The 19,899-nt window shown below is 48.6% G+C and overlaps 1 protein-coding gene across 6 annotated transcripts; it reads right to left on the reverse strand.

Moving 5' to 3' along the window:
- Positions 1-996: 996 nt before the first annotated feature.
- Positions 997-17,570, reverse strand: ZNF821 (zinc finger protein 821). Of its 6 annotated transcripts, none has more exons than XM_031950024.1 (7): positions 17,070-17,568; positions 14,335-14,451; positions 7,400-7,525; positions 4,648-4,796; positions 3,912-4,016; positions 2,767-2,933; positions 997-1,953 (listed from the first exon to the last, which is right to left on the reverse strand). In XM_031950024.1, the coding sequence occupies exons 2-7, from the start codon at positions 14,372-14,374 to the stop codon at positions 1,299-1,301; spliced, it is 1,242 nt and encodes a 413-aa protein (XP_031805884.1). In that variant the 5' UTR covers positions 14,375-14,451; positions 17,070-17,568; the 3' UTR covers positions 997-1,298. The 6 variants fall into 6 exon arrangements, with proteins under 6 accessions (XP_031805884.1, XP_003758590.1, XP_031805886.1 ...); XM_003758542.4 differs by lacking the exon at positions 17,070-17,568 and adding an exon at positions 14,859-15,913; XM_031950026.1 differs by lacking the exon at positions 7,400-7,525 and having other exon boundaries at positions 17,070-17,570.
- Positions 17,571-19,899: the final 2,329 nt, after the last annotated feature.

The following is a 19,899-nucleotide window of genomic DNA, read 5'->3' on the forward strand; positions in this document are numbered from 1 at the left end:
GCAAAGCCCTATCTAGAAAATGAGAATAATTCAAAGTGCAGAGAACAGCAACTTAGCATAAATATCTGATCCTTTCATCTCTAAGCCAAAGGTAGAGCACAACAGGACTGGGTGGGAGTGCTGGGGGTGGGGATGTGCCTGTCTGAGAAGGCACAGAAAGCCCTGGGCAGAACACTGGTGGAGAGAGGAATCCAAGAACCTTTTTCCTTATGACTGAGAAGTAGTGTCGCTTCCTGGCAGAGTCCATTTTCTGACTACAACTGAACTAGGCTACTTCCTTTTATTTCAACTTCAGCCTCTGTCTGGCACTGGCCAGGAATGGTCCGGGGTGGTTCTGTGCTGCTGTGTGTGAACTTTGGCACCTTGGCCTGGCAGCTCTGTACTGACCATGGGGGGGGGCGTGGCTGCTCCATTAATGAATTCTCTCTTCCTGAGTTTTAGTCCTCCACCTCCAGCTCTAAGTTATTAAGGGAACAGAGCAGAGCCTTAGTTCCTCACTAATGCGGACCTATGGTTGCAGCTGGGGAAGCGCACTCTAAAACAGGAGGGCTGCTTGGGAGAATGCATTAAGACACTGGCGAATGAACCCAGCCTGGGAGCAGCACTTGGCACCTGGCCCGTGCGGCACCACCTCCTCCTCTGGACTAGCGGCAGAACTGACCCATATTTTCCATTAACTCAAGAAAAGCCTCTCTGTATTCTGACTGGGGAGAAGGCGGCACTGGCTAGGGTTCACTGGCCATATCATGGAGACAGTCTTATCAGCTTTTAATATGATCAATGGAGTGAGCCTCCCCTTAGAGTCAGCAGTCCTTTTTCTTTTATAGTCAAGTTGGGTTGATTCTATTTTATTTTCAGTACCCCACGTGCTAGGTCTTGACCCACAGCCCCTCCTTGGGAAAAGAGCCAAGGAAAGGACCCTCTGCTTCTGTGACTCTAACCAGCATGCTCACCTTACCAGCCTGGAATTAAGCTGACATAAAAGCGTGAAGGGACTTAATAAAGATAAAATTAATTTATTTGCCCTCAAGTGGGGGCTTTACCTAGCTTGCAGAGCACTAATCATGTCCTGCAACCATGGCTTGGGAATCTAGTCTGGAGTGCCTGCTCCCTCCGGGGCCACCTGAGCCAGCCCTCTTTGTCCCCATTTTCCTCCAGCATGCAAGGGAAGCTTCGGTGCGTGTGTGTCGGCATGAGCTAAGCCGGGGCCAAACCCAGGAGCCTCCCCAGCAGTGGGGACAGAGGCTTGTGGGCAGGCAGAGGACTGGTCCGTGTTGGCCAGGGTGGATCTGGTCTGGTCAGTGGAGGGAGCTGCTGTTCTGCTCCTCGAAGGCCACCTTGCCCAGAAGCTGACTCTCCAGTTCCACGCTGCCCACTGGCAGCTGAAAGAAGCTCATCTCGGCTGCCAAGGCGGCCACAGCAGAGGGGTCCTGACCGAACTGAGCTCGCAACATCATGTCCATTTTTTCCAGCCGCCGCTTTAGCCGCTTGGCTTCGCGCTCCCGGATAAGCCGGGCCTGCCGCTTCTCCGGAGTCTCGTTGGCGCGTTTAAGCCTCATGGCCTCTCGGTCCCGCTGCAGGCGGCGTGCCCGCTGCTCATCAGTTTCCTGCAGGCGCTGCAGGCGCTTGGCTTCCCGGTCCCGCATGCGCCTCACTTCCCGTTCTTCAGGGGTCTCGTTGTCCCTCCGGCTCTTCTTGGCCGTGCGTTCCCGTTCCAGCCTCTGCAGCCGAACCTCCAGAGGCTCGTTCTGCCGCCGCAGCGCCCATTTGCGGACCCCAGGTGCCTGGGCTTCTAGCAGCTTGCGGTAGGCCGCACAGTTGTTGCACACCAGCAGGATGCCAGCAGGGTACACGGGGGGACTGAAGGCAATGTCCTTCCCCTCTGCACTGGAGGGGCCTTCGCTGTGGTTGGGGGGTACAGACTCCATATTCAGCACTTCTGGAAGCTTTTCACTGAAAAGAAAAAGCATGGGACAGTCAGTGACCTCTCTGCCTGGCTCAGACTGTAAAAACATTTGGTCCCCTGGGCTGACACAGGGATTGGTCTCGCTGTAATTCCTTGGAAATGCAGCACCCCGGCTGTCCTCCCACTCCCCGGGTCAGATGCAGGGGAAGAGGTGAGTGCTTAAGGCCAGGCCCACCAGGGCGACTGGCTTTTGTGCACACCTAGCGACTCAGCCCCTCTACTCTTCTGCCACTCTTTCTAAATAGAAAATCTCTCCTATGGACCAAACTCTTGGAACTCTAAGTTCAAGGAAACCTAAAGCATGGCCCCAGGAATAACGCCCATGAAGGGAGACAAGGCACTTGCCCCTTGCACTGCGTCAGCCTCTCTTCTTTGGCATCAATTGGGATGAAGAACAAGAGCCCTTGGAAAATGTCAGTCCTGAACACAAAGTCCACTGGGGCTAAGCTGAGGCAACCATACAGCATGGTGGTAAGCATTCCTGAAGGAATGGAGACTGAAGCCTAAGCACTGGCCATCCTGGCAAAGGCCTTCTCTTCCCAAGGCACGACTGACTTAGGACCTTACTGCAGTCTTTTCCCACCTTTCTTAGTGGGAAATGGGAGAGGAAAGTTGGGAACATTTCTCCTCGAACCGAAAGGAGTAAAGTAGTTATATGCTAGTACCGATTCTGTTTCCAAAAGTACCTGGGTGAGTGTGACCGATCTACACTGTCTGTCTCCCTTCTGGCAAACAGCAGCTCTGGGACAGGCCTTCCTACAGTGTGTTCCCCATGTCGGGAAGTGGAACATAAAGCTGACCTGTTGAAGGTGGCGTGGCTGGTGAAACGAGCACCACACACTGCACAGTTAGACCGCTGGTCCTCGGAGTGGATGAGGAGGTGGCGGCCCAGCGATCCTGGGGAGCTGAGGGCTCGGCCACACACGGGGCACACGTAACTCTTGGCACTCACCACTGCTGCGGTGTGCTGGAAAAGAGAACCTGGTTTCAACCAGCGACTTTCTCTCACACACCATTTTCAAGCCACCACCCTCACCACGAACACCACCCACTGGGCAAAGTTCATCTGCCTTATTGTGGGAGCAGAAGACTCTAAGCTCCTTTCTGCATGACGCCTGTAGGAGCTAAGGCTTGTAGGCGTTCCACTTTGGAGCTCCTGGCCTACTATCTTGCTGGTCTAGGTTCTGACTCTCCTGAGAAATGGAGAGGCTGGATGAGTAAATTTATGTGCATGACTTATGTAACTACAGTGTCTGAACCAGAATACTTTTCAGGATCTCTTTCTGGACATATAGTTGGAGGACTTTCAAGTGCATTTAAAAATGATGAAGAAATAAAGATCTAAGTAGGAAACAACAGGAGAGAGATATGCAAAAAAGAGGGTATGTGTTAGTAGGAATATGAGCTTAAATTTATGTACTTCTGAAAAAAGCACCGGAGCTAATATATTCTCAAGATATATCACAAGGTACACACCTTCACAGTTGAGTCTAGACTACCAACTTAGAAGGGTTATCTTGTTCAGAAACCATATAGGTACTCTTGATCAGAATATGCAAGTCCCACCCTGATCCTCCAATCCTGGTCTATCAGAGACATTTAGTTTACTTTATTCTTTTAAAGTCAAGCTTTATTCGTCATTAACAAATATTGGCTTTTATTTCATGTCTGAAACATTCATTAATAATTTTAATAGAAATCATTAAAGTTTCCTCAGCATCTCTACCTGGGGACTCTAATAATATTATCCAATATATACTATTTATTCTCTCCAGAGTGTTGTGTAATGAACAGGGAGCAGAAATCAATCACATTTTCCTGAAGAGGGAACTGAATCCCAAGGATGGCAATTAACCTAAAATCAAGGTCAGAGGTTAAGATGGCACATCTAGGGCTGGAAAGAAGTTAAGTCCAAAAGAGTGTGTGCTTCTCTCAGACTCTATACCTGGTAGACATGAGCAATGAGTTGTTCTCGGCTACCACAGTCCAACTGACAAAGGGGACATTGACAAAGACCAAGCATGGGATCTGAATTCAAATGTTCCGTGACCTATAAACAAGCAAAAGTTAATTAACAATATAGAAGATAAGTAAATGGATATTGCATTCAGCTGTTCCTGAACCCAGAGTGTCTATTACTAACTTCTTCCTCTTTTCCCACCCCCTTCACAGGGCACAGATTATAAGAACAAAAACTGATTCCATCTCCTCCTCTGCTCTATGTAGAAACAATTTAGGAGGAGATATTTAAGTTCATCTCCATTTTCATCCTCCTTCCAGCTCCCAGGAGGAGAAATGAGGATGATTTCATAAGCACTATTCTGCTTTTCTTATCAAGATATGTTTAGGGGGAGGAGTAGCCATGTAACTCCCTTCTTTGCATATTTCAAGGGGGGAGGGAAAAAGGAAGGGATGTAACTGGAAAAGAGAGCTCCTTGGGTAACAAATGCTTGTCTTTTTTTTTTTTGTATACATGAATAGAGGTTAAAGAGAAAATGTTCTGGAGGGAAGAAGAGAAGTGGAGGGCAGGAAGTGGGAGGAGGCTGACAGGCAGAGACAGAGAGAGAGATGGTTTTGTTATTTTGGGAGGAGCCAAGGAAGAGTCAAGGGAGGGGGCATTCGACCTGGGTGAAGGGCAGGCATGACAAAGATGGGCCGTGCTGTGGGCCCTGGTCACTTGCCTCATGCTCCCCTATCACCTCATTCCCTCCAACACTCTGCTCTGCGTTCTCTAACTCCTTTTTCACTTTCACCATCCCGCCATCCTCCTCGGATGTGTGGGAAGAGACTTCGTCTTGTGTGGTCTCCTCTTCGTCTCCCTCACTGTCGCCTGGAAGACACAAACCGGTCACTTAGTCTGACTCCATCGAGCTTTAGCCCTGAGCTTCCCGACACACAAACTCACAGCTGAGTCTGCAGGCAATGCAGACACAGCTATGAACATGCCGAGAACCATACGAGTTATGGAAAATATCCTACAGAAAGAGTTTGGGTTCTGGACACTGTACAAACAGACAGCAAGCCGGTGTTGTTGGAAAATGGTCACAGAGCCCAATTTGTGTCAGAGCCCTGTCACGGAAAGCAGTCTCCCCCCATGGGTCCCCATGCATTTATTTCACACTTTCAAGTCAAGCCTCCCCACACAAGCCACACGCTGATCCTTCCCCCAAGCACCATCTCCAGGTCTACATACATTCACCTCCAACATCCCTTATAGACACCCCCCCTCGGCTTGCTAGGCATTTGGCACATTTATTACTTCTCCTCTGCTTGAGGTCCCCAACATTCCTCCCTCTTCACGGCAGCCCCCTAGATCCTGGCAGGCTCTTTCCCTTGCTGGATGAAGGTGACTCCCCATCACTAAGGGGCTGTCTTGGTCAATGCTATTGAGATTATTTTAGGGAAGACGCTGCTCATTGCTCACAGGGCTTCCAGCCAGGAGGAGCATGAGCTTAGGAGGCCTGTTCCCATATTTTCCTTATTTCTTAAGCAGGTGAATCCCTGAAGAGCTGACTGGAAAGTACAGGGCACATTTCAATAAAGGACAAAACATAATTCTTAATAACTAAAGCTGGGTTTGGTTTGGTTTTAGTTACTTATAGAAGATGGATTAGATCAGACCAAACACTAGACCAAAGCAGCTGCAAAGTCCCTGGCCTCCATTCCAAGGAAGCTGAGCAGTCAAAACAAATCCATGAGACCCTAAGTCCTTCCCAAGCCCAGCTATCGGCCAATTCCCAGGCCTGACCATCAGGCCAGGAGGAGAGGACAGACACCAGTTGGCTTCAAGCATAGGCAATGGGAATGACTTCCACTGGCATAACACTTCTTACTTCCTACCTACGTCCCTTGTACCTCAAGATCCAAGCACTACCGACTGATATTTTGGGAAAAATCATCCATTACGACGATCTGAGAGCAAGTCGGATCCCTGAGAGAAAGATGGCCATCGGGCTTTCTGCTCAGCTTCCCAGCATCTAGGAAAAAGTGCGTTGCACCAACTACACAGGTGCTGGATAAAGGCTTGCAGAACTGAAGGTGCTCCTTTATGAAGTAGCCCATTCCATTTTTAGACAACTAATAGAAAATTTTATATTACTGATTTTTAACATTGAGCTGAAAAGTGGGTCCCTCTAACTTCCATGCACTGGTCTGTGGATCTCTTCAGGATTTATAGAGTGAATCCAAGATAATCAGTCTAAGCTACATGTTTACGTTAGTTCCTCTCATTGGCTGATGGGCTGGGTTGGAACTTCATACATACAATAGACATTCACATACACACACACACACACTCTGAATTGAAGAACTTTAAGTTATGTCCTTAACTTTATTCAAAAGCTTCAATGCTTTGATAATGAAGGATTGACACTAATTCAATAAGTGTGGATTTTATAACCAACTCTTTTTTGGTGCAAGAGAAAAGAGGAAAGGTGGCAGGTTACTTCTAAATTTAGATGAAATGTTTAATACAACTGATTATATTCATCTTTTTATAAAAAAAAGCCTATGAAAAGGAAAATTATTTTTTTCTTGGATGGAACTGCCTTTTTCAACTCCCCCTTTCCCATTTCTCCCAGCTGCCATGCTCACTCTCTAGAGAACAGAGCTATGTTTTTCATAACAAAATGATTAGATTTTTCTAGATTTTGTTGTGCCCAGTCAGGTCTCTTATTAGAAACCCAGCCTTGTTCACTCAGTATTTTCTCAGTATTTGAGAGTATTGCTAGATATTTTCATAGTTAATCCTTTCAACTTCCTCTCTCTACATTATAATGTTAAGCAAAAATTCTTAACAGGAACTTCTTTCCTGCAAGGAGATGTCAAATTTGATCTAAGGATCACTCCTATATCACACTAGACATTGAAATGCATCCCACATTCCCAAATTCTGAGAGATTCACCACCCCACCCACCATCCCTCTTTTAAAACTCAAGCTGTGACTTCAATGGGGGAAACTACACCAATGACTACTTTTCAAGAACTGTCTCAAGTCCTGGCAGTTTCAGTGACTCATCAGGTCCACAAAGCTAAGACTTTATCAGAGACACAATGTGAGCCCAGGTTTTTCCCGGTTCCGCGCTGGCTCTCCAGCCAATGTGACACAAAACATCTAGAAGACTCCTTCTGCCTTTTATTAATTACAAAATATAAAGAGATGCCCCAGAGACAAGGCAGCAGTTGTTCCTATGCACACAAATATCATATACACTAAAAACCGGTGTGTCCAGCCCTGGATATAGAGGGAAACATGATTTCCATCCTGTCCTAATAGAAGGATAGCACATGCCCACCTCTCAACCACAACACCTTTTGTGAGTCTAACTTCCCATCTCCTTTCATCCTCACCCCCATGCATACTCCCCACAGCACACACTCTGATATTCCTCTCCCCATTGCCCTGAGTCATTACCAGAAGGTGCAGAACTCACTGCTACTGGAGGCCTGATCTCTCAGTTGTTGGATAGCTGGATGCTGATTGCCAAGATCTCCAGGAAAATCAGTTTTCATCATCGCCTGTCGGGCTTGCTCCTCCAGCCCAGCAAATACCTGTTCCCCTGGTGGTCACAAGGAAAAACAGTCAAGCTACGAGCTGGAGCAGCACATCTCCAGGGAGGCTGGCAAGAAGGTCAAATCTGACCATTTAAATGTAAGGAGACAGGCTGCAAGGATCCTTCATCTCCAAGTTGGGTTATTGCCTCCACTAGGCTTCTGGGAGCAGCTAATCTTCCTAAGCAGTATTCAATGTCTTCTGAGCTATCCATGGTCAACATCTCTAGAAAAAATTACATACTCCCTTCCTTTACATCCTATGGCCTTGAATTACTTCAAAGGGAATCAAATGCAAAAGAACAATTGCTTTCAATTTCATTTGCAAACCTTCTGTTTATGACTGGGGAAATTAAGGCAAGGGGATGGGAAGTCATCAGGCAGAGTTAGAACCCTCAGGCTAGGGAAAGTAATTCCCATCACACACTTTCTGGTATCAAAGTGTAAAGGCAAAAAGCAAGCTGGTTGAGCACAAACTCTCTGAGGCTTCTCTAATCTTTTCAAGTAACAAATCTAGATAAAGACCTTCCACCTCCCAAGCTGTTTTCTTTGTGTTTCTTCTTAATACCCAATGCGTAAGACCCCAAAAGTTCAGTAACTTCTGATTCAATAATGGACTAAAAGGAGAACAGACACTCCAAGTTCAGTAACTTCTGATTCAATAATGAACTAAAAGGAGAACAGACACTCCCTGAACCTATTTATACTGAAACATTACTTCCGTTGAGACACATGCTCTGACAGAGCTGACTGGGCACTGGATATATCCTGGGCTCTCTTCTTTCTCTTGCATATTTCTGGGCTCAACCTTCTGCTTCCTTAGCACTCAGCTCCATCTCTGGCACATGCCAAGCATTGAATAAATGCCTGCAGGTCCACTTCTGGTTAAATAGCCTGAGGCTCTACTTAGGACTCTAGGAGTTAACTTCTGGATGCCCTGCTCCTCATCCCCACATGGCACAGCAGGGAGAGGAGCAGGGAACCCAGACCATGGAAACTACAGCCATGGTTCCCTAGCCAGTGAGAGGAGCAACTGAGGCCCCTGGGACACACCTCACCACTGGTGGAGCCTTTCTCATCAGAGGCAAGAGAAGAAAAGGAGAGCTCGGGTTCCATACCATGTTCCTCAGATGGAGAAGGATGGTACGCAGAAGGCTGCTTACCTTCTCCTGGCCCAGCCTCCCACATGGGGAAGGCCTGAGGGGCATCACTACAAGTGAGGGCAGTGGGTGTGGAGTCGGGAAGACTCGAATTCAGACCTGGCCTCAGACAGACTCAGCTTTCTTATCTCTAACAAGGGGATAACAAAACCACCTGCTTCCCACAAGAGTGAAAATCAAATGAGGTAATGAGAGTAAAGTGCTTAGCCCAGTGCCTAGCACAAACTAAGTGCCACATAAACGTTAGTTATGAGGCAGGAGGGCGGTCAGATGAGTAATTCTGAAAGCAGATGGGAGAGAATCTCTTCTGGGCAGAGGCCGCCTGCCCACAGCAACGCTGGTCGCTGCCCCTGCTTCATACTAAGAAGGGGGGTTCACAGCAGGGCAGAATCAACCAAGCAGCAATGAACACCCATCAGGGTGCCCTAGACAAAAATCAGACAGGCTGCACACTCAAGGAGCTTACTTCTTTAAGAAAAGAGAAAAAGGACCTCTAAAAATCTCTATTTATAGAGACCTCAGGTTTTCCTGGACTGTCACATGAGCTCCTGACAAAAAGAGCAAGAACAGCTATCCTCGACAGGAGACCAAGGACTGACTTGAGCCCTGGCTGCCAGAGCCCAGAGATCACTGGGTCCAGCCTCCTTCTTTTGACACTGAGGGAGCTGAGGCCTAAGAAGACAAAGGGACTGGCTCAAAGTCCCCGAGCTAGGAAGTGGGAGAACTAGGAAAACACCAAGCCGATGACCCATAGAAATGCTTTCGGTGGCTCGTAGGCCCCCTTGCCTCCGCATCCTGTAGGGCAGTGAGCATATGCTTAAGGATAAGGAGGAACAGACCAGTGTGACGCTGGAGGCCAAAGGACTTCAATGAAAAACAACAGCCTTTGTAGCATTCTGACCAAAAACAACTGGTCCTAAAGGGAGGTAATGAGGAACTTGTGATTGTATGGTTAGAATTTGACACTAGGGTGACTACTGTTGACCAAGAAGTCCATGATATCCAAAGAAAATAGAAACATTTTATGCTTATGTTGTCCAATAGTAGCTGAGAGTTTCCCAGTGAGAGACGTAACTTTGCAATTCAGCTAGTCACCACCAAGGGGGCTCAAAGGTTCCCACCCATGGAAGCCACCATGTGGCTATCTTCTACAGACAAGATAGAGAGCCAAGGGCATTCTCCGAGTGGACAGGAGTCTGTCTTGCACAATTTCTCTTCCTCCAGGACACTCTGACTGCCTTCAGCTAGTATGCTTAAACAAATGAATTCTGCCACCCTTCTGAAACAATTTGTCAGGAAAAGCTTATAATTTTTTGGCTTCTAGTCTTCCTGACCTAGAGGAAGAACCCTAGAGGAAGAAATTCCATCATTTAAAATAAGTGAGCAAATAAAAAGAAAAAAAATCTATTCTTCCAGACAAAGTACAGTAAAAAAGATTTTATAGTAGGAAGGTAAGACCTATGAATAACTTTAAAGAAAGCAATATTAATCCAAACACTAGGAGCTACACTTCTATATGAAAATACTGGACTTAGTGTTTCTACCCAGCTACAGTTGAAATCTGAACAGATTATAGTAATAAATTAAAAAAATAAGTGAATAATTACAGAATTGCTTATGACTATTTCCTCGTTTTGAAGCAAGGAGGACAGATTCTTTCTCCTTTCCCACACAGTACAAGAACAGCTTAATCAAACATGACTGCTTGGCCACTAATAGTTAAGAAAAAGGCATTTGAGTACAACAAGCTAGCATAATCCTCCCCATCCTTGCCAATGAAATGGAAATATTATGGTTTCGGTCTGGCAAAACCTCTGGCAGCCTGGCTGATAATGCAAGGAAGACCAAGGAGACCAAGTTAGGAGAAAGGACAATTGAAAGGTATGGGATGGAAGGTATGATATATAAAGTCAAAGATTTTAGGATTTGATTTCTTTTTTTCTGTGACTCAGATATGACACAACTAGTCCCTGTAACTAAAGAAATGTCATTTTAGGCTTTTGTAAGATCCAAAGCATATCCTGAGAAAAGCAGTGAGCCATGAAGTGCTGCTGCCATAGGGGCCCCCTCCCACCGATAGTCTGCCTTACTATTTCCTCTTGTAAAATGTAGACTAGAATAGCCCCCTCTCTCACAGGGATGCTAAAACCAGCATGCTCTTCAGATGAAAGAGAGAATACATGATTGGTGCTTCAAGAGCAAAGGCTCTGGCCCTTTCATAAGCTCCCTCAGAGTGAGGATGGTTTCTTGCTTCTTCTGGTTTCCCCACAGCACAGCTCAGTGCTTGGCACTGAGTAATTGAGGCAGCCTGCCCACACCAACGCTGGTCACTGGCCCTGCTTCATACTAAGAAGGGGGCGGGAGGGGCTCACAGCAGGGCAGAATCAACCAAGCAGCAATGAACACCCATCGGGGTTGGGCCCTAGACAAAAATCAGACAGGCTGCACATTCAAAGGGCTTACTTCTTTAAGAAGAGAGAAAAAGGACCTCTAAAAATCTCTATCTAGTACATAGTACTAACAATATAGTAGGTGCTTAATAAATGTTGATTGGTTAAGATTGTAATAGGAAATTGAAGACCTCTTAAGATGAAAGTTGATTTTTGAGCAGCTTGCTCTATGTGAGTACACTAACTGAAAGGCACATGGGAGTTGATGTATTTATGGCTGTCTTTTTAGAAGCAGCTGTCAGGGACTAACAGGAGATCTGACAAATATCTCAGACCTTTAACATCTGCTAGGTCATTGAAATGTCACTGAGATTTCCTCCAAGTTTTCATTCCAAAAGTTCTATGTTAAAATGAGCTTCTTTTAAAAATGAGCTAGATATAGCCCAGGAATCCCTCTGGAGAATGTTTTGAGGAGGAGGAAGGAAGAAGTGAAGAGAGGCAGATGGTCACTAAGCCCAGCACACTCCAAGCTCCTCCTGCAGCAGGATCTGTGGAGCTGCAGCCAACAATCACAGCCCGGCCGCGGGAGCGGGGTGCTGCTGCTCTCCTAGGGCTGTTTTCCTGGAATGCACATCCAGTGACCCCGACTATCACTGCTCTCCTCTACTCATAAGCCCTGCCTGGGAGCAAAGCTTCTGCAACCTTCTCGTGCCTCCTGGATCTTGAGTCCATTCTGGTCCTTTATCAGAGGATGAGGTAGATACACAGGATCAATACAGGACCTTCCTTTCAGTCAGGCCAAGCAGAAGCATCCAAATGACCTACAGGCCATCAGCATTATTCCCCCAGGGCCAGTGAAAAGGCTGTCTTCTAGTGGTCAGGGCCAGCTTTATTCCACTAATGAGAAAGAAACAGCCGTAGGGAACAGACCTCCAGTATCTTTTTGCCTTTCGGTCGATCCTGGTAAGTGCACTCTCTGAGAGGGGCTCAGACTTTCAGATCCGTTCTGTTTGCCTGTTCTCCAGAAGCAGTTCCTATTTGGAGCTCCCAGCCCAAGAGGGGAAGGTCTCTGCAGAGGAGCCTGCTCTGAACTCTGTCACCATACCAGCTACAGTTACTCCCCTCTCATATAAAGGTCACTCAGCTTGACTAGGGGCACCGAGGCAGCTGCAGATGCACACTGCGCTGTCCTTCTCCCCACTGACTCTCTGAGCCTCTGTCTCTGGCCTCCACTATCAAGGCTCTCAGGATCTGGCTAATGCAAGAAGGGACTGCAATGGAGTGAAGTCTCCAGGGGAAAGGCCACAGTGTGTTAAGCCTCCCACACAGTATTTACCGACTCCCTTTCATTCAGCCTGACCAGTTTTTCTACACAGTGCGTCCTAGAGATGAAGGCTATCCTCCTCTGATTGGCCTACACTGAATCCTGCTAACTTACCCCAAGAGGGCACTGTGCCCCAGCCTGGCCCTGCCCTGCCGGGAGCATTCTTTAGCAGCTCCCCTCCCTTGCCTGGTAGCTGTCCCCATGGCCCCTGTGCCAGATCATACCAGCCAAAGGTATTCAGTTCTCTAGCTTCTTCACCACAGTTCACTCTTGCACTGTTGCTTTGCCCCCCTCCCCCATCACCAATCTGCCTCTTCTCTTTCATCTTCATATAATTCAGCCAACCACACCCACCTATACCCAGGAAAAACCCCACACCAGAGAATTTCCAACTCTTCCACCCATGCTAACAATTTCTCTCTCTCACAATTATTGCACAACTGCTCTGTAACCTCAATCCTTTCACCAAAGGCTATCTCAACTCTGACTCAATCACCATCTTCTCCTCCTAAGAATGCCCCCATCTCATTCCTTCGGTTCTATTTCCATCCAAAGCTTCTTCTCCAACCACCAGACCTTACATCAAGGATCTGCTTGTTACCCCAACTCTCAGACTGATATTCTCACCATTTTCTGGGCGAGAACCTTCAATCAGTATAGGTACCTTCCCCTTAATTCAATTAAGTTTTTATGGAGCACTTACTATGTACATATAGCCCTGGGTTATTCCCATAGAAAAATTTTCTTTTAAAAATCTGTTCCTCGATCTCCAGCAAGACCTGGACACCAAATTATGTCTCCACCCAGCAAAGAGTTAAGGAGCAATGGTAGGCTGCCTCTTTCTTGCCAGGAATACTGTAAACCTCCCTTCTTCAATGTGTTTTATTTACTAGGAGGCAGTGTGGCAGGATGGAGAAGAAAGCTGGCCCAGAAGTTGGGGAAAAGTAGGGGTTGGGTTGTCAGGCCAGCCATATACCAGCTACACACCCCTAAGCACTTAATCAGAGGCAACGGGTGGCACAGTGGGTACAATGCTGAGCCTAGAGTTCCTCAGTTTTTCAAATGAAAATGGGGATAATCATAGCAACTACTTCCGGGAGTGCTGTGAAGATCAAACGAGATCATATTTATTAAAAAAAAAAAATCACCTAGCACATAGTGAGTGCTCTATAAATGCTTCTTCCCTCTCCCCCTCCCCCCCTTTCTCTCAATGCTCTATGAATCTCTCTAAGATCAAAGGTTGTGCGTGTGTTAATTTGTATCAAGGAAAGAATTCCCTCATCAAAAGCTCCCTATGCCACTGTAATCGGAGGAAAAGCCTCAATTCCTTTTAATTTGGACATAGTACTCTGCACAGGTCACTCTTCTGCTCAAAGCCTTTCAATAGCTATTCATTGCCTGCAGAATCAGCTCTCAATTTGGGGCATTCAGGGCTCTCCAAGATCAAAGCCAAACCCACCTCCCCAGCCTCGCCTTCTAGTTCACCAACCAAATTCTCTGTAAACTAAGTGTCTAATCATTGACCCTTAAGTAACCCACATCCAGGGTCACTCTAGGCTTTGATCTGGCATGTCTTCCCCCACTCCATTTATCTAATCACCTTTACCTCTCATAGGCAATTCCCATCTGTTTCTTGAGGTCCCACCTATCTCATGGCATCTTCTTCAATCCTACTGTCCCCAGCACTCTCTCAGTCCTCCAAAGGCCTGCACTTCTTACTGGCTGGACCACTCCCTTTAACAGTTAACTGACAGAAAACATCTGCTTTTGATAAAATTTCTTGCATCCTTACCATTAGCATTCTATTACAATCCAACTCTGCTCTACCCTCCTCCACAAATTAAACCTGATGTTAACTACTGACAACTAAATTTTGCCCCTTGGTCTAGAGCAGGCTCCTTAGAACTTATCTATCCCTTTCCCTTCATTTTCCTCATACTCACAGTGAACTTTATTTGGATTGGTCTGTTTCCGACGGGACATGTTTCCCTGGCCCCGTAGCTCTGGCCTTGTCCAGCTTCACCACTGGAAACGTTCCTGCCTTCTTGTAAGATGCTGACCTAGAGAGAGGGGTAACTGTTAGGCATTCTTCCCTCTGGGATCACACAAAGAGTAAAAGATTCTTAAAAATAGCCCCATGAAAATAGCATGAAAAACCCAGGCTGTAAAGGAGCCTATGTATCAGGAAATGAAATTAACCCCAGAAAAATAGAAATGAACATATTCTCCAGCCTAAGGCCAAAGTCCTCAGAAAATTCAGTGGAAGAGCGGACCTCCTCCGAAGTCCTCCACAAACTCCATTTGGAGGATGAGCAGGATCCTGGGAAGTGATCTTGAGTGCAGCCACCAGACAGAGCAAGAGAAAGACACGTGGGGACCCTGATCCAGGATGATTTGGGGCCCAAAGAAATTCTGCCCCTGAATGGCATCTGAGGTAAGCAAAAAGCCTGGAGGGATTGGAGCTCACATTTCACATGCCCCCAGGAAGTCAAGCACTGCACACAGCAACAACTGGAGCTTCCAGACAGCTGTCAAGCTCACACTGTCGTATCTCACCCGGAGGTGACAAAGGCATCAGTCTCTATGGAATAGGAAAGGTCCCCAAATCCTGGACATCTGTAAATGAAAAGGGTGTGGGAAAACCCTGTTTCTGCCTAGAGATCCAAGTGTATTGATGGATGAGTGGATGCATACGAAGCTAATTCCCCAAAGGGAAGAAAGACCTGTAAGGAGCCTTTACATGGGTCTGTGCTCACAGAGCCAGGGGCAGAGCCAACGCTAATGACTTCAGCAGCGAGACTCAATCTGCCCTCCATGACCTGGAAGATTCTGCCAGCAAAGAAAGAAGTTCCCTCTCCAGAAAAGGCTGCAGAATGCCTATTCCCTCATCCCCTTTCCTGCTATAAAAGGAAAAAGAAGTCAAAGCATGAAGATACTTCAGAATCTCTTCTTTAGGAGGAAAGGAACAAGCCAGACCATAAGCCTCAATCCTACCAAAGGCAGAGCAGCCTGTATTCGATTCCCTTCTAAGATTTCTAGTTTTCTTCCTCTACAAAGCCATCCCTTTGACATACAAATAGATCTTATTCTAAGTTAGATATCTAGTGGTTTAAGCCACTATGGGCTTAATTATATTTCCAAACAGTGAGGCCTTTACATTTGTTATACCAGACTCAAAATCAGATCCTGCCCCAAGAGACAGAAAGCAGCCCCAAACAGCTAAGAGAGACCTCCATGAGAAATGGCAAGGGCAAGAGGATTTTACCAGGCAAAGAGAATCTCTTAAAATCATGAGTAAAAAAAAATAAAGCCCAGCCTTCCCCCAGGAAAGAATATAAAAGCTACTACCCCAGGGAAGGGTTTTCTGCAGCACCAGCTTGGGACTTTTTCTTCCTAACCCAGTCCAGGGAGTTAAAGATTATTTAAAGATTATTGCACAACATGATTTCACCTCGTTTCCCAAAGGAGGCATTTAAAAGGTTCCCCGCTTTTATCCGGACCTCGGAGTAACAAACTAAGACAATCAGTCAAGAATAGCGTTAATGACCTTATTTCGCAGGAGTTTCTCCGAGGAAAGGTTCAGTGCCTCTCGGGCTCCTGTTTCTCGGGCCTCGGAGGCTGGGGAGCGACAGCCCCGGCCCCAGCATCCCCGATCGCCCCTAGCGGCCGGACCCCCGGGCACGACAACCTGTGGGGCTGCAGGCGGGAGGAGGAGCGCCCCTCCTTTCCCCCTCCCCAGAGACTCGCAGACCCCTCCGCCCGCCCCAGAACCCACGGCGCAGCCTCTGCCCAGAGAAGCCCAACCACCTCGGCTTCCAGCCCGCTCCGGGCGGCCCGGCCCGCGCCAAGGAGGCCGCTGACTCCGTGCCTGGCGGCTGAACAAAGAGGGGACGAGGGCAGGGAGCTCGGACTGCAGGGATCCGGGGCCCTTCAGCGCGGCGGCGGCCAGCTGCAGAGCTCTCCCCGGAGGGGCCGCGGCCGGCCCCGGCCGCCCCCTCCCCTGCGCCCCTCTGCCGCCCCGGGGAGAAGAGCCTGCTCCCCCGGCCCGGCTCGGCGGCGGCTGTTCCGGACTGGGGCACGGGCAGGCGCCCCGGGGACCCCCCGCCCCGGCACCGTGGGCGCTCCTGGAGATCCAGGATCTCAAAGTTTCCCGGGGAGCCCCAGACCCTGGGGTGGCTGCCCCTCCCTGCCCCCCAGGCCACCCCTTTGTCACCTCCCCCCCCCCCCCCCCGCCTGCCGAAGACAGATGGACGCGCAGACGGGAGGGGGGGAAGGGAGGGGGCGGGGAGGCAGAGGCGCCGGGCACCCCCACACCAGGCTCCTCGGCGATCGGCCAGGGCCAGGAAGACAGCCCGCTCCCGCCCCCCGCCCCCACCCCCCCGAGGAACAGATTGGGGAGTCAAGCCCTCCAGCCCCCGGCCCAGAAGCAGACGGACAGATGGACAGACCAACAAACTAGGGCCGGGGGACGGGCTTCGGGCTCGCCTCTTCCTCCCCACCCTTTTCCAGACCGCCCGGAGGGTGCGCTCCCCTCCCCCACCCCGGGCGCAGACAGACAAAAGGACAGACAGACCCAAGCCCGGACCGCCTCGGGAGGGGGCGGGGGCGGCTCTCCCTCCCACCCCGCGCCGGAACGTTCGGAACCCGGGCCGGGGAAAGGGGAGGGGGGGCTCTTTACCCGGTACCGGGAGCTCCAGACCCCCACGCTGGGCCCCGCCTCCGGCCGGCCAGACAGACGGACCGCCGGACAATGGACCCCGGATTCGCGGCTCGGGCCACGCCAGGGCCGGGGCCTCTCCGGGCCGGGGCCGGGGCCGTGCGGGCTCTGGCCGGGCCGTGCGCAGGGATCCTACGGGCGGCGTTGCAGACGGACAAAGCCAGCGGCAGACAGACAGACGGAGGGGGGAAAAGATGGCGACGCGAGCGGCGGGACCGCGCCGCTCGTGCACCCGCCAGCTGGGGGGGCGCGTGCACGAACAGGAGCCGCCGGAGCCGCGCCCCCGCCTCCCTCATCCCCGTTCGCCGCTGCCGGCTCCTCCTCCTCCTCCGCCTCACGGGCGAGGCGGGGGCGGGGTCTCCCTCCGGAGCCTCCCCTAACCAGCCCGGTCCGCCTCAGGGGGCTGGGCCTCCCTTCCCCTCCACCACCAAGTCCAATCGAAGACCCCACACTCTTGCTTTCCCTGCCGACCCCCGCCACAACCAGTCCCCCCAAACCCTAAAGCGCCCGGCTCCTTCCGGCCTCCCCTCCCGCCCGAGCGCACGCCGGGGCTGGGGAGGGAAAGGGGAGGAGTCGCGAGTGACTTTGACCTCTGCCCCACCGCTCCGGCGCCGCGCGCCCCGCCCCCACCCGGAAGAGTCAAGAAAGCGGCCTGGCGGGCAGCGGGGCCGGCCTGCGCCCCTTCTCCTCCTCCTTCGGCGCGGGCCGTCTCTCTGTCACTGCCTCTGGGCCTGTCTGACTGTCGCTCCCGGGAGCTGTCTGCGACGGTATCACTCAGCCTGACCGTTCCTTTGGTTGTCCTTGTGATTGTTTGGGTCTGTGTCTCTCCGAGGGTCTCTTTGGGTCTGTCTGTCTCTGACTGTTTCTTTGGTTTTCCCCGTGGCTGTTCCTGGGTCTGTCTGTCTCTCCGTGGGTCTGTCTATCTCTGACTGTTTCTTTGGTTCTCCCTGTGACTGTCCCATTGGGTCTGTCTCGCTCTCTCTGGTTTTCCCCGTGGCTGTCCCTGGGTCTGTCTGTCTCTCTTTGCGTCTGTCTGTCTCTGTTTCTTTGGTTCTCCTTGTGACTGTCTCTCTGGGTCTCTGTTTCTTTGGTTCTTCCTATAACCATTCTTTGGGTCTGTCTGTCTCTCTTTGCCTCTGTCTTTGACTGTTTCTTTGACTCTCCCTGTAACCATCTCTCTGGGGCTGTTTATATGACTGTTTCTTTGGTTCTCCTTGTGGCTGGTGGCCAGTGGTGATGGTAGCTGTTAGTCGTTCTCTCAGCGTTTCCCTGTTTCTCCTTGGGTCTGTCTCCACCTTTCCAGCTCTCTCCTCAGTTTCTCATGTCTTCTCTTCTCTCTTTATTTCTAACCCCATTAATGGCCCTTGGACTACTAAACAAGTACCAAAATACTGGTCTTAGAAAATGATCCAAGCCCCCAAATACTGCTTGGGAATAGAGTTGTCTTAAATCTCCACTGAAGAACGGGTAATTTTTAATCTTGTGCTTAATTTATTCCAGTGTCAATCTTGGAGATCTTGTTCCTTAGAAAATTTGGTATGTGAAATAGCTTAAAAAAAATTTTTTTTTAAAGATTTTGGGCTGGCTGTTTGTGCTAGTGCTAGTCAATAAAATGTTTTTGGTTAAGTGATTCCCCTAAAAATAACTTGAAACCTAAACATTAAATACTTGTTCTCTGCCTTCAATCAAGTGTAAGACTGTTTCTGGGGAAGAATTCAAATAACAAGCTTTGGCTTTTCCACCTGATAGTAGTCCTTTTTCTTCTTAAAAAACAAACTTCAAACTTGGATATATATGTGTATGTGTGTGTGTGTATTTTATTTTGAACTTAACGAATACCAAATAAAATGAAAATTTCTATCTATAAAGTAGTGCAACAACAAAAGATTGTATCTGCAACTGGGAGTTTTTGTTATGTTATTTTTCCTTTTTAAGTACATGATAAATTCAACACCTAACTTTCAGAACTATGACGTTTCTTTGTTTGCTTCTAGCCTCCCTTCTGTTCTCTTCAGCGCACTTTCAAAATGCTTCAATGACCCTGTTTCTTCTTTTTGTTAACCCTATAGATGCCCTTTTCTTTCTCCTGTTCTTCCCTCCCCCACCAACTGGGGGGGAAAAAAGGAAAGGAAAAAACTCTTGTTATAAATAGTCATTCAAGCAAAACAAATTCTCCACAGAGGTCATGTCTGGAAAATGTTTATTTGATTTTGCATTTGGAGCCCAACACTTCTCCTACTAGTAGTTCTTGCCGTCTTATACTGAGGAATACAAATGGGTATTATCACACAATGAAGAAATCAAGTTTCAGAGCATGTGAAAAGATAAAAGTAAAAAGCAGCCCCCAGCTGTTTCCTGTGCTTCTGTCTTTGTGAATTCTTATTTCTCTATTCCAAAATAGTCATAATGCTAGTCACCTTCCAACAACCCTAATTGTATAGTGCCTCAGCCCTTCAAAAATTCCTCTTTACTTTTTTCCATGTATTGAAAAATAAGTTAATATAAAATAGGGCATGAGCCTCAGTTTCCTCGGCTATTTCACTGACACTCAAATGAGGGGGCGAAAGACATGAAAAGTGCTTTGTTAAAAAAAAAAAAAAAACTGCTTTGCTCCACAAATGTCAGCATAATAGCTATTATTATTATTATTATTATATTTTACCAGGATTAAAAGTGGATGAAGATGCTGAAGGGTTTTGAGGTGGAGAATGGGGGAGAAGCTCATGACAGATGGCTTTAATTTTCTTGGTAAAAGAGGAGGTCAGCTCATCTGCTGAGAGGATTTTGAGGG

The sequence above is a fragment of the Sarcophilus harrisii genome, chromosome 2 (assembly GCF_902635505.1).
Source record: "Sarcophilus harrisii chromosome 2, mSarHar1.11, whole genome shotgun sequence".
Classification (NCBI taxonomy): Eukaryota; Metazoa; Chordata; class Mammalia; order Dasyuromorphia; family Dasyuridae; genus Sarcophilus; species Sarcophilus harrisii.